This window comes from Cydia pomonella, chromosome 16 (genome assembly GCF_033807575.1).
Source record: "Cydia pomonella isolate Wapato2018A chromosome 16, ilCydPomo1, whole genome shotgun sequence".
Taxonomy (NCBI): Eukaryota; Metazoa; Arthropoda; class Insecta; order Lepidoptera; family Tortricidae; genus Cydia; species Cydia pomonella.
The window spans coordinates 20,885,670-20,898,799 of record NC_084718.1 but is presented as its reverse complement, the minus strand read 5'-3'; the positions used below and the strand labels follow the sequence as shown (position 1 = coordinate 20,898,799).

The window sequence follows — 13,130 nt, the reverse complement described above, 5'->3', positions numbered from 1 at the left end:
TTAGGACCGGACGTATAGCCTCTATAGTCTGGTGGCCAGCAATTGGATGCGCCAATCTCTCCTCCCAACATGCCACCATTTCCTGCCGAAATTCTTCGCGCCGTCCCTCTATTTCCCTTGGTGCTGGTGACTCATCCCTTTGATGCATCTCCTCGCGCCAGCGGTAAACAGCTGCGAGGGCTCTTGCATCAAGGTCCCAGGGCAAGGAACCCGCTAGAGCACATGCAGCATCCGTAGATATGGTACGGTATCCCCGGATTAGCCGCAGCGCCATTGCTCTTTGCGCTCTTCTCAGTTGAGCAGTGTTTTCCCTTCCAAGGGCGCCAGCCCAGACGGGTGCGCCATATAGAGCCATGGAGCGCACGACTCCCATGTACAAACGGCGGCATGAGGCCTTGGGCCCTCCCAAATTTGGGAGTATACGCCCTAGGGCCGCCGCTGCACTGAGCAGTTTTGGAGCCAAGCCTTTGAAATGGGCCTGAAAGTTCCATTTGCTGTCGAGTATAACGCCCAGGTATCGCAGTTTCGTCCCGACAGCAATCGGGACCCCGCCTACTATGATTTGGGCTCCTACCGGAGGACCTCTGCGGTGACCGTAAAAACAGATGGCTTCGGATTTGTGTAGGGCGACTTCCAGGCCCAACCGCCTAATTCGGCTGACAACGTGGGCGACACCTGCAGTTGCCAGAATGGCGGCGTCGCGAAAACTGGGTCCGCGGGCCGTCACCAACGTATCATCGGCATAGCAGAGCACGCCGACTCTAGGAAGGTTTGCCCCCCGCAGGACCCAGTCGTAGCCGACATTCCAAAGTAGCGGGCCCAAAACCGATCCTTGAGGGACACCGCACTCCATCCTTTCCTGTCCCCAATTTTGCTGCCCAGGCCAGGTGACAAATCGCTCATTTAGATAGGCCCTGATGATATGGGCCAGATGAGGAGGAACCCTGTGGTAGCGCAAAGCCTCATTTATGGTTTCCCAGGGCATGGTGTTGAAGGCGTTGGCTATGTCTAACGACACAGCCAAGACGACCTCGCCCCGAGAAACAGACTCCTGTGCTAGTCTTTTCACTTGCAGGATCGCGTCCACTGTAGAACGGCCGCTTCTGAAGCCGTATTGATTTTCGGCCAGGTTTGGACCAACCCTATGTAAGTGCTTGATGAGGCGGGACGCTATGATGCGCTCGAATAGCTTCCCCACCTCATCAAGCAGCACAATTGGCCGGTACGCCGAAGGCGAATCATCCGGACGACCCTCTTTCTTTAGCAGGACCAGTTTTCCTGATTTCCACGCTACTGGAAAGCGGCCCTGCTCCAAGCATGCCGTGAAGAGCCGGATGAGTCGTGGCTCCAGCTCTTTCAATGCAAGGGCCCAAGCGCGGCCAGGGACTCCATCTGGACCGGGGGCAGTGTTCTTCGCTCGCATCTTAATCACTGCTACGCCGAGTTCGTCTGTTGTTACAGGTGGTACTTCAGCTTCCTCAACTTCGTCTGCTCGTGGTGGTGCCATTGCTGGCGGCCTGTTATTTCTTCCCCTAGGGAACAATGCCGAGACCACGTTGCTGACAAACTCGGGTTCCAACGTTTGGGTAAGCGGGGGGCCCCGGGAGCGCAATTTGTTTCTGACGAGCTTGTAGGGCCGGCCCCAAGGGTCAGCATTCAAAGTGTCGAGGAATGCTTCTCTCGCAGCGTCCATGGCGTTTCCTATGGCGGCCTTTAAGGACTTCTTTGCCTCCTTATACAAGGCATAGAGGTTCCTTTCTGCGTCTTCGTCTGTTCGTCGGCGCCTCTGCCTTGTGTACCGACGCCGCGCAGCTACACAGTCCTTGCGCATTTGTGCAAGCTCAGCAGTCCACCAGTACACCTTCCTTTTTTGTGGTGGAGGCTTGGCCCGGGGCATCGCCGTATCGCATATTAGTGTCATGGCATCCCGGAACCAGGATGCTTCCGTCTCCACCACTACTTCACCTTCTGGCGAAGGGAGCCAAGCCTGCACAATAGCCGCCTCTAAAAGAAGGTCTCGGTCCATTTTACTGAGAGCCCATCTTGGACCCCCGCCGCCAATCGGTAGCCTGCAGTTTTGGCCGACTTGGGCTAATGGCGATGTGGAGACGTTGTAACGGATGTACAGGTGATCGGACAACGTCTCCACGTCTTCCAGAACCCTCCAATCAAGGACACAGCGTGCCAGGGCAGCATTTGTGAAAGTCAGATCCACTATTGATCCGCCTTGTTGCCGCACGCACGTGTTAGCGACTCCCTGGTTGGCTAGAGTCAGTCCTGACGCAAGTGCCCACTCTTCGAGGACCTCGCCGAACACGTCCGTCGCCGGGGAACCCCACGCATTGGACTTCGCGTTAAAATCTCCGGCGACGACCACTGACCCCCGGTCATAAAGCTGGCTGACTCGGGCGCCTACCTCCGCCAGGAACCGTTCGAATTCGGCCAAACAACTATTTGGAGAGAAATAGATGCCGACGAAAGTGACATGCTCGTACTTTGCCGACACATAACCTTTCCCCCGTACGACGCTTTTGAATGTGCCTGGACCTCCACTTGCAACCAAGGCGACAACTCCGTCTATGTCAGACACCCAATCGCTTCGCGGTGGGATACGGCTACGGGGATACGGCTCAGCCACAACTGCCACATTGATACTCCACTGAGCCAGGGACTGGAAAAGCAGATCTTGAGCTCTGGCGCACTGATTTAGGTTAGTTTGCAACACCTTTATTGCCATTAATTATCGGTGGTTGCAGTGTCCATCTCAGATACTTCCACCGCGCCGGTGGAGGGGATAACAGCCTGGGAGGGGGCCCGGGGGCCATCGCCAGTGCGTTTTGTCGTCTTTGGGCTGGGGTTGGGGCACGCTTTGGACCCGATTTTATGGTCCGCAGGTTTTCCGCAGCATGACACAGGATACATTGAGGTGATCCAGAGCAGGCTGACCTCTTATGTCCCGATTGACCGCAGTTGTGGCAGTGGTTACTGTAGTTCAGATGCTGTGCATTGGGCCCCAGGGTGCCCCATCTGCAGGCAGCGGAAGCACCTCATGGGTCTTTCTTCAAGAAGGCTAACTTTAGCCGAGAGGCCCCAACCAAGTTCAAGGCGACCAGCCTGAGTGATTTCTTGGCTGCCGTAACTGGGCAGCGCACCCACATTGTGCCAAGTCTTCTCAAGCCTCGACGAACCTCACCGGTCTTTACCAGTTCTGCCGCGCACTCGCCGACACTGGCGATTGCAGCTACTACCACCTCGGGCGATATTGAGTCGTCCAACTCTGTCAGCCGGAGCTCTGCGCATTTGACAGGTCTTGATACCCGAACAGCTTCTGGACCCAGCTTTTCCGCCAGCGCTCTGGCCAATTGGTCGGCCTTGTCACCACTGGTAGCTCCCGGGACCTCTAGAACTGTGCCCCCAGTGATTGCGCGCTTGATCCGCAGTGCTGTGATGCCGAGTTCAGCCAAATCGACCCTCTTCTTGGCCTCCGAAAGGACATTCGCATACGTCATCCCCTTGTCTACTGCCTCTGGGAGCAGTGTCAGAACCACCGCTGAAGAACGCGGGGGTATCAGTTTGCGTGCCTTCTTTGGTTGCTGTTTCCGTTTGGGTTGTGTTTTGGAAACAGCATTGGCCGCCTTCTTTTTCTTTTTGCCCTTGGGGCCCACCTTTTGCCATCCTTCCTCTGTTGAGGGGCCTGGAGACGCTGGCTGGGGCCGAAGGGTCGCTGTGCTCTGGCTGACATTGGGCTGTGGGGCAGCGCTTTTCTTACCCTTGCCCTTGCCCTTGCCGCTGATCTTTTGCGGCTCTTCTGTATAGTTTGGTGGCCCCTTTTGCCGGTGACAGGGGCCACAGACGTCGCGGGCTTCTGGACGACATTAGAAGCCGAGTCTTTCCTCTTGTCGCTTGCTAGTGGTGGACGGAGATTTTGGGCTGGCAATAGTCTGCCTTCCTTCTCCAAACCTTCAAATCGAGCATTAATCATGCTACCTACTTGTGTTGTAACAGCCCGGACAATACTCTCTATGTCTAGGGCCGCAGGTTCGTTAGGCTTAGCCTTTTTTGGGTGGCGCCGATGGATGAGGTCCCGACGGCGCAGATTGAACCACGTCCATTTCCTCTGTGGGAAGCGAGCTCCGATGCAACATTTCAAAGCGTTGCATGTCCTCGCGAATTTTCCGGAGCTCAGAGCGGACATCTACCAGTTCCGCTTTGAGGCGCTTGTTCTCTGCCTCTAATTGCCGGGTTTCGTCGGATACCGAGTGTGTCCTCAGTATCTCAAAGACCTCCTTCATGACCTTGGCCGAGTCCTTCAGGGTTTTTTGAAAGGTACCCTTGAGATGACTGGACTTTTTGGCCACCATCTCGATGGCTTCCAGGCTGTTACGGACGCGATCGTTGAGGTTCACATCCTCGTCGGTGGACGTTTCCGACAGTCTCACTTGGCGGGTTCTAAAAGACCGACAAAAGTCCTCCGCCTCTTCTTCGTCGCGAAGCCGCAGCTGTTCACGTTTCGCCTTATTGACCTCTTCGATAGCCTTTGCATAGCCAACGTATTCTCCCGTGGTAGGGCGCCGGCCTCTTCCTCTGCGTGTAGGTGCCACAATTGCCGAGGTACTTTGACCATCGTCAACATTCGGCGACCTAGATCGTGACCTTTCATTCGAAAGGCGCCGTCTCTTGCTTCCAGGGCTCCAGAAGCGGCTCTCACTCATTGGGGAGTGTGAGCGTGATCGAGACCGGGTCGAGCGCATTGACCGGGTCGAGCGCATGGAACGGGCAGAAATGAGACTCCCGTCCGAGTCTGTTGCGGAGACCTTTTCCGCGTCTAGACGTTCCACCGTCACTTTTGCGACTTTCGTCGCCATACTCATCATCGATTCCAATCAGAAGCGACATTCTTTGTCCGTTTTTCGTTAGCAAGGGTCAGTTAGGTTTGGGTGTTTCTTGTGTTTGTTTTTTTGAATTGTTCAATACCATAATAAGTCCCACGAGTTGAGGAGAAATAAATTTCCACGGAAGGCAGAGATCCTCGATGCCTAGGTGGCCCTTTTAATCCTGTGAGGTCGGGCGGTATCACAGGTTTGGATTCTCATGACTGATACTCACTCCAGCCGCTCCGAAGAGCATCATGACGCGGAATTCCAACGCGCCAAGAGTTATGGATTTTTTATTGGGGTTTACTCCCCTTTAGTGTTGAGTTGCTCACTCGTGAGGCACCTCATTTGTACCACTCATTTAGTTAAATTGTCGCAGAACTTCACACCGCATAAATGTCATACATCACTCCTTAATTAATTTTACTCATTTACTCGCGCGCATCACACACAGCTCTTACCACTCAAACCATTCAAACACTTCAAATTTGAAAAAAAACTCTCAGCCTTTCAAACTCACTCGCGTTCCTCACAACTCGCAAGAGAGTCGCGAGGCGCTCGGTGCTCGCCGACATTCAAATGAAGAAATGAGTCATTGACGTCATCGCATTCATCGCTCACACTATCAACTGCCCAACTACAAACCTTATTGCAAGGACAAAAGGTCCACCGAGAAATGCGTTGTGTTTATTCACTCGCCTCACTGTGACATCCCTCAAAAATCCTTTCAAAATGAAACAATGAATTAGATTTACCGAAAGAGGGAGTGAGACAGACACGCGCCGTGCTTCAATAACACCTCATCGAAAATACGTTAAAAATGAAACACGAAAGAAAACAAGCGTAAGCGTCCGCAAGCTTACATACATATTACGTCATTTTGATCCTAGCATTGCTAAGTTATTGTCAAAAGCGAAAAATCTAAGTCATCAAAGAACCTACCGAAGAAAGTTTTTTCTCTCTGTCGCACTTGTAATTTCATACGTAAGTGCGACAGCAAAGCAAAACTTCGTGGTTCGCGGTAGGCCTCCATATTTGTTAGCTATTATTGTACTAACGTGCATACCAGTATAACCTGACCTCAAGACTCATATTGCTGGTGTCATGTATAATCTGAATCAATTAGACTGGACAGTGAAATGGTTACTTGATAAGCGATTGAAATGCCAACCAAGTCTCACTGGGCATTTACGAAGCTAGCTTAGTTAGAAACAGTTATCGTTTAAGAGACCAAAATATTATTTAAATTATTGAAATATAATATAGTGGCGTACACAAAATATGATATTTTACATTAGTTTATTAATAAAAAAGTAAATATAATTTGTATAGGTGAAATAAACATGTACATTTTAACGATTTGAATTTGTAATACTTTTTGTTAACGTGCTTCGTATAGTATTTCGATCATTTATGATTTTGACATATTTATAGTACGAGAAACTCGAAAAAGTTGTTCGTAATCTTTAGTTGTGTTTTATAAATAGTGATCAGTGACCATTTATAATTATACCAAAATAACAATATATTAACATTGTTTTCGCGATAAAATATACCTGTGGGTCTTTCTTTGTGTCTTTTGCATACAAAATCAAGTGTATATTACACGCCGGTGGCATTACCGCGCGAACGTTATTGAGGCTTTCGTTTGTTATCATATTACAATGCTATTATTACTGATAAATTATGAGGTGGTAAGTTAGTAATTTCTATATAATAATGGTACAAAAAATATTGGATTTGTTTCTCCTTAGTTTGTTAATTGTTTGTCTGGCAGTTTATGGTTAGTATTTATTTCAATATATGAATGTTAAACTTAAAATGATATCAAGTAGCAAGGATTGATACTGAACAATCTAACAATAAAAATAATAAACTGCTAAATTAGAACAAGTTTCATAAAAGCATCATATTAAGTTGCAATAGGATGTATGTACTTTAACTCCTTAGTTTGATTCTTAAATGTATGTCTTCTGTTGTTAAAGTTCTGTTTTAAACCTCCAGAATTGCACTCCAAGTAAATATTTAAAAGGAAGTTTAGCAATGCCTAAATATGTATTTACATTAAATATGGTTTGCTGCCGTTGGAGTTGATGGAATAGTCGATGCTGCAAAAGTGCTAGTACCTCTCCTCATTTGAAGTAAGACATTGTAACACCTCATTTTAGAGAATGAGGTACTCATACAAACTCATTTTAAATTGATGTCCTACCCATCACTACTCCCCTTGACCCGGCCGATTAAGGCAAGGTCTCCGGTCCCAAGGGCAGGCCTAAAACATGACCAGCACCCACCCCGGGATAACGGCTCGGCCGACGGTGACCGTAGTCTGCACACTAACTTCTCCCCGAAGCTAGCAGCACCCGCCGCCCTAGGTGGTTTTTATAGAGGTTTTCCATCCTCGCGGTCCCTGTCTAACGCCAGCGACCCTCGTGCCGGCCCCGCGGGCCAGGTTACGAGTTGGCCAACAGCTGACCTAAGTCAACCGTTGCCCTCACCATGGGTAATTTTTTATAGAGGTTTTCTTCCTCGCAGCCCCCACCTCAAGGAAGGCGGCCCCCGCTCCTGGCACCAACGGGCCAAGTTTGCGGTTTTGACGATGTTCGCACGACATCGCATGACCACCACAGCCCAATGGTATTGACCACTGGACGACGACTGCGTCCGCTGCCACCTCAGGTGAGACTGAGGTATGTCGGAGCAGCTGACCACGAAACACGGCACTGAGCCAACGCAGGAGCAAGCTCAACTGCGACCACGACTGCGACTGGTAGTTAGCAGAGGAAGGACAGAAAGCGCGCAACTGAGCGTCTATCCTCCCCCTCCCAGGGTGCACCACGAGGAGGTCTACCAGCCCTTGCACCCCAACCTAACTAACCTAACCTAACCTTTTTTTTTTTTTTTTTTTTTTTTTTTTTTTTTTTTTTTTTTTTTTTTTTTTTTTTTACATGGGGAATGCTTTTACGCATACCGCCGGGTCGGGGATAAACCCGGACGGTTATGTGGAACTCAGGGCTGTACAGAGGCCCCACTATCCACTAAACCCCATGGTGTCCTCTCGCCGCTATGGTTGCGGGGTTACGGGGAAGCTCGCGCAATTCGTCCGCGACCCCGCAGCGGCTATCCTGACTAGGATTCCGTCGCATGGTTAGTGCCGTCTAACCGATCGTCTCAGTGGAAGCGCTTCCGGGACACGAGGTCGCGCTTACCATCTCGGGAGCCAGCATCGTGGGGGGGACGCCCCCATGTCCACCGCCCGCTAGCTCTCATTAGGGCGGCAGGTTCCGCTCATGGGCGGCACGTCTGCGTCCTGTGCGGCGGCGGCGCATCGGGTTAGCCTCGGCCAGGGCTTCCCGTTCGCGCTCGGCCGCCTCTTTGTCTCGTATGACGTGCTCGCAAAACGTGAGCACAGTCTCCCACGCTCTTTCGCTGCCCAGCATGGCCCGAACTACGGCTGGCAGCGAAAGGTCCTGCCCTAATTGGGCGACCAGTTCCTCTCTTTCCTCGCCCCAAACTGGACACTCAGCCAGTGTGTGTTGGGCCGAGTCTACGTCGGCTCCGCATTGGTGACACTCCGGAGTCGGTTCCCGCTGGGCAACCTTGTGCAGGTAGCTGCCGAAACAGCCATGCCCCGACAGTACCTGCGTTAGTCGGAAGGTAAGAACCCCGGAGCGCCTTTCAACCCAGTCACGGAGGACTGGGCGAACCGCCTCTATAGTGCGAGAGCCAGCACTCGGCCGTTCCAGCCGCTGCACCCACATCTCCGTCGCCTCCTCTAGCAGCTCTGTGCGCTGCTTTCCACCTCCTGAGGTGCTTTCGGGTCGCCCCGGGCCCGCGCCTCCCCGCGCCACTGGTACAGCGCCGCGAGGGTTCTCGCATCCAGGTCCCAGGGCAGAGAACCGGCCAGCACGCACGCGGCCCCCGCGCTCACCGTGCGGTACCCTCTGATTACTCTCAGCGCCATTGCCCTCTGCGGTCGTCGCAATTGGGCCTATGTTGTAGCTACTGAGAGAATCCGCCCACACTGGGGCACCGTAAAGCGCCATGGAGCGCACCACACCCATATACAAGCGGCGACATGAGGCCATGGGTCCACCCAGGTTGGGCAGTATGCGCCCAAAGGCCGCCGCTGCGCGTAGTAATTTGGGCGCTAAGCGCTTAAAATGAGCCTCAAAGTTCCACTTGCTGTCAAGCAAGACGCCGAGGTAGAGTAACGTCGGCTTGACAGCAATTGGAACGCCCCCCACAATAATTTCTGCGCCGCGTGGAGGAGCTCTTCGCGGGCCGTAGAAAAACAAATGGCCTCGCATTTCGTTAGCGCCACTTCTAGCCCTAGACGCCGAATTCGGGCCACACACTGGGCAACTCCCGCGGTCGCGAGCACGCTGCGTCGCGGTAACTGGGTCCTCTGGCCGTCACGAGCGTGTCGTCAGCATAACACGTGACGTCCACTCCACGCAAGTTTTCCCCCCGTAGGACCCAGTCATAACCTATGTTCCACAGGAGTGGCCCTAGGACCGACCCCTGCGGAACTCCGCACGACATGCTCCGTCGACTCCAGTCTTGTCGCCCTGGCCAGACTAGGCTCTCTCGTTGAGGTAGGCGGCTATAATTCGCGACAAGTGTGGGGGCACCTTGTGGTAGCGCAGCGCCTCCTTTACGGTTTCCCAGGGCAGGGTGTTAAAGGCATTGGAGATGTCTAATGACACCGCCAAGACAACCTCGCCCTGGGATACAGCCTCCTTGGCCATCTCCTGAACCCGCAATATGGCGTCTACCGTCGAGCGGCCGCCACGAAAGCCGAACTGGTAGTCGGCAAGATGGCCCCACGCGCTCCAGATGCTTGATGAGGCGAGCTGCAATTATCCGCTCAAAGAGCTTGCCCACCTCATCAAGCAAGACTATGGACGGTAACCAGACGGAGAGTCGGCCGGCCGCCCGGGTTTACGCAGAAGCACAAGCTTCCCAGTCTTCCAGTCCTTTGGGAAGAGGCCCTTGCTCCAAACACGCGGTCAGGAGCCTCACATCTTGGCCCTAGGGCGTCCATGGCCAGGACCCAAGCACGGCCGGAATGCCATCAGGCCCGGGGGCCGTGTTCTTGGCACGGAGCCGAAACACCGCCGCGTGGAGCTCAGCGGGTGTCACTGCTGGGACCTCTTCCTCCTCTCCTGATCCCCCAATTGGCGGCGCCATGGTAGGCGGTAGATGTGGCCCCTTTCGGGGAATAGCGTCTCCACCACGCGGTCACCAGCTCCGGCTGGAGCGATTGGGTTAGCGGAGGTTCCCATGGGCGCAGCTTGCTCCGGACGAGCTTGTATGGCCTCCCCCATGGATCGGCATTAAGGGTCTCCAGAACTCGGCACGACTCGCCTCAATCGCCTGTCCTATGGCCACCGCAAACTCCGATCTGGACGCCTTGTATATCATACAGGCGGCGCTCCTCATCCGCATCAGTTCTCCTCGCCTTCTCTGACGCATGTACTGGCGCCGCGCGGCTATGCAGCCGCATCGCGCATGGCCTCCGGAGCCAGGAAGCTTCCTCCTCTACCGCAACAGCCTCCTCCTGTACGGGCAACCAGGCCTGAATGATAGCCGCCTCCTTGAGCAGTTCGCGGTCAAGTTTAGTAAGGGCCCATCTTGGGCCACCCCCGACCGGACCAATCCGACCTAAGTTGTCTGGGGTCAGTGAAGGAGTGGCGACGTCGAACCGTATGTAGCGATGGTCCGACAACGTCTCCACCCCCACCATGACCTCCCAACTTTGGACACGGCGCGCCAGGGCGACGCTGGCGAAGGTGATATCCACAATGGAGCCGCCCCGTTGTCGCACGCACGTGTCTGCCGTTCCCTGGTTTATAACTGCCAAGCCCATCGCCACAGCCCATTCTTCCAGGGTCGCGCCTCGCGCGTCGGTCCGCGGACAACCCCAAGCCGTGGATTTGGCATTGAAGTCCCCAGCAACGATGACCGGACGTGGGTGGAGTTGAGCAACTCGAGCCCCTATTTCGTCCAGGAACTGCTCGAATTCAACCAGACGGCGGCGGCGGCGCTGGCGGTTGGGCGCAAAATACGTTGCGATGTAGAAAGTTTCACCGCAAAGGGCCCCCACGTATCCCCTTCCCCTGATGACATTAGTGAGCGGCAAACCACCAGTCGCCGTTCTTACCACAAGGGCCACGGAACCGACCAAATCACCCACCCAATCATCGCGGGGAGGGATCGAGTAAGGCTCTGCCACCACAGCAACACTATCCTCCACTGCGCCAGGGATTGGAACAACAGGTCCTGGGCCCTGGCACAGTGGTTGAGATTCGCCTGAAGCACCCGAGTGGCCATATTAATCAGTGGCCATTCGATCCTCCTCCGGAGCGTCCAACCTGCTGTTGGATGGCTGGGAAGGCTGGGATATGGCCCGAGAGCCAGTTTCAGCCTTCTTTCTCTTCGCTTTCGGGCCAGGAGCTAGACAAGCCTTAGAGCCCAGTCTATGGTCCGCCTTTTTACCTGCACTTTCGCAGACAACGCAGTGTGGTGACGCAGAACAGCCAGCTGCTTTGTGGCCGGGTTTGCCACAGTGATAACACAGATCAGTGCGATCAGCGTCGCCGGTGCATTGTGCCCTAACGTGGCCCTTTTCGAGGCACTTGTAGCACCGCATGGGACGCTGATCGAGCAGCTTCACTGCGGCACGGACCCATCCTACCCGGATTCGCCCACGGTCAGCTTCCACCACCTTTTTGGCTGCCGTGATCGGGCAGCGAAGCCAGATTGTACCAAGGCCGGAGGCATCTTGGCGGATTTCTCCTGCCTTAATCTGGTCCTCTGCGCAGCCGCCGACTTTAGCGACCGCTGCGACAACCTCGCCAGGCGACACCGAATCGTCGAGCTCCGTGAGGCGCAGCTCCGCGCACTTTACCGGCCTGGAGACTCGAACTATGTCCTCCCCCAGCTTTTCAGCCAGCTCTTTTGCCAGCGAGTCGGCCTTCTCACCATTGGCTGCACCTGGCAGTTCAAGGACTCTCGCGCCAGTGGCTGCCCGCTTAAATTTTATGGCAGTGATGCCTAGCTGCTCCAGGTCAATGTTTTCTTTCGCCCTGGAAAGCACCTGCGCGTACGTTACGCCTTTTCCTTCAGCGTCCGGGTGCAGCGTCAGAACTACCGCCGCCGAGCGAGGCGGGCGGAGTTTACGCGGCTTAGGCTTGGTGGCCTTTTGGCGCTGCGGCGCTGGCTGGGACGTTAGGCGCGATTTTGCCGTCGCCTTCTTCTTGCCTCGGGTCACCACATTCCAGCCTTCGTTCACGGACGCAGGGACTGATGGCTGGGAGGGGAGCTGAGGTTGAGGGAGAAGATGGGTTGTAGTGGCCTTGGCCGCTGTTGGGGCCACGCTCTTCTTCCCTTTTCCCTTCCCTTTCGTTTTACTGCCCTTTTGGGGCTCTTCAGGATTCGGAGGGCCTCGCCTCGGAGTGGAGGTTGAAGGCGACTTGGGTCCACCTACAGTCGTCTTAGTTGCGGGCGCTGGCCCCGCCGCTAATTCTTGTGAAGCCGCCTGTGCGGCTTGTCGTCGCCTGTCAGCAGCCAACGGGGGCCGCATTGGTTGGGCCGGCAGGAGCCTACCCTCCAGCTCGAGAGCTCCAAACCGTGCGTCAAGCATCAGCCCCACTTGAGCCGTCACGGCACGCACCATATCGTCCATGTTGGGTCGCTCGGGGGAACGGGCGGGCTGCGCCTGCTCCTTCGGTGGAGACGGCACCGGGGATTGTCTTCTAAATTGAGCCCGGAGTTCTGCTCTGAGCTGCTCCATTTCGGAGCGGAGCTCCTTCAGTTCCGCTCGCAGACGGTTGTTTTGCGCCTGCAGTCGCCGCGATTCCTCCGAGGACGTTCGATTTTGATCTCCTCGAAAGCAACTCCTATGGACGTGGCGGCTTCATTGAGGGCTTTTACAAAGGTGCCCTTTAGGTTTGAGGACTTTGAGGCCACCAAATCAATTGTCCTCAGGCTGGTCTTCACCTGCTCGATCAGAGAGCCCACAGTGTGTTCCTCCTCGTCTTGCAGCAGGCTCGCTACTCTCCTGCCGCTGCCAGGCTGGCTGCGAATCGAGAGCGACTGCGCGAGACCGGCTGCCTCTTCTTCCGCCCTAAGGCGGAGCTCCTCTCTTTTGGCGCGGTTCAGCTCCTCCTTCGTTTTGGCGAGGCCGACGTATTGCCCTGTAGTAGGAGGCCTGCCGCGGCCTCTTTGTTTCGGCATCTGAACCCGAGCTGT

The 13,130-nt window shown here is 54.6% G+C and overlaps 3 protein-coding genes across 3 annotated transcripts; all 3 read right to left on the bottom strand.

Moving 5' to 3' along the window:
- Positions 1-4,049: 4,049 nt before the first annotated feature.
- LOC133526655 (arginine and glutamate-rich protein 1-B-like) lies at positions 4,050-4,865 on the bottom strand. Its single transcript, XM_061863347.1, has one exon. It carries the CDS (start codon positions 4,863-4,865, stop codon positions 4,050-4,052), a length of 816 nt encoding a protein of 271 aa, XP_061719331.1.
- A 3,278-nt stretch (positions 4,866-8,143) lies between these two features.
- Positions 8,144-9,184, bottom strand: LOC133526654 (uncharacterized). The gene has a single exon (XM_061863346.1). It carries the CDS (start codon positions 9,182-9,184, stop codon positions 8,144-8,146), a length of 1,041 nt encoding a protein of 346 aa, XP_061719330.1.
- A 1,061-nt stretch (positions 9,185-10,245) lies between these two features.
- On the bottom strand, positions 10,246-12,672 carry LOC133526649 (uncharacterized). Its single transcript, XM_061863342.1, has 2 exons — positions 11,376-12,672; positions 10,246-11,189 (listed from the first exon to the last, which is right to left on the bottom strand). Exons 1-2 carry the CDS (start codon positions 12,670-12,672, stop codon positions 10,246-10,248), a joined length of 2,241 nt encoding a protein of 746 aa, XP_061719326.1.
- Between the last annotated feature and the right edge of the window lie 458 nt (positions 12,673-13,130).

What these genes read in the sequence shown, in the direction of transcription:
- LOC133526655 (XM_061863347.1), bottom strand. Translation starts at nt 4,865, where the DNA reads ATGGCGACGAAAGTCGCAAAAGTGACGGTGGAACGTCTAGACGCGGAA.
- LOC133526654 (XM_061863346.1), bottom strand. Translation starts at nt 9,184, where the DNA reads ATGCGAGGCCATTTGTTTTTCTACGGCCCGCGAAGAGCTCCTCCACGC.
- LOC133526649 (XM_061863342.1), bottom strand. Translation starts at nt 12,672, where the DNA reads ATGGAGCAGCTCAGAGCAGAACTCCGGGCTCAATTTAGAAGACAATCC. An exon ending in CGTTGTCTGCGAAAGTGCAG is followed by an intron (nt 11,190 to 11,375) that starts GTAAAAAGGCGG and finishes CGGGTGCTTCAG; the next exon opens with GCGAATCTCAACCACTGTGC.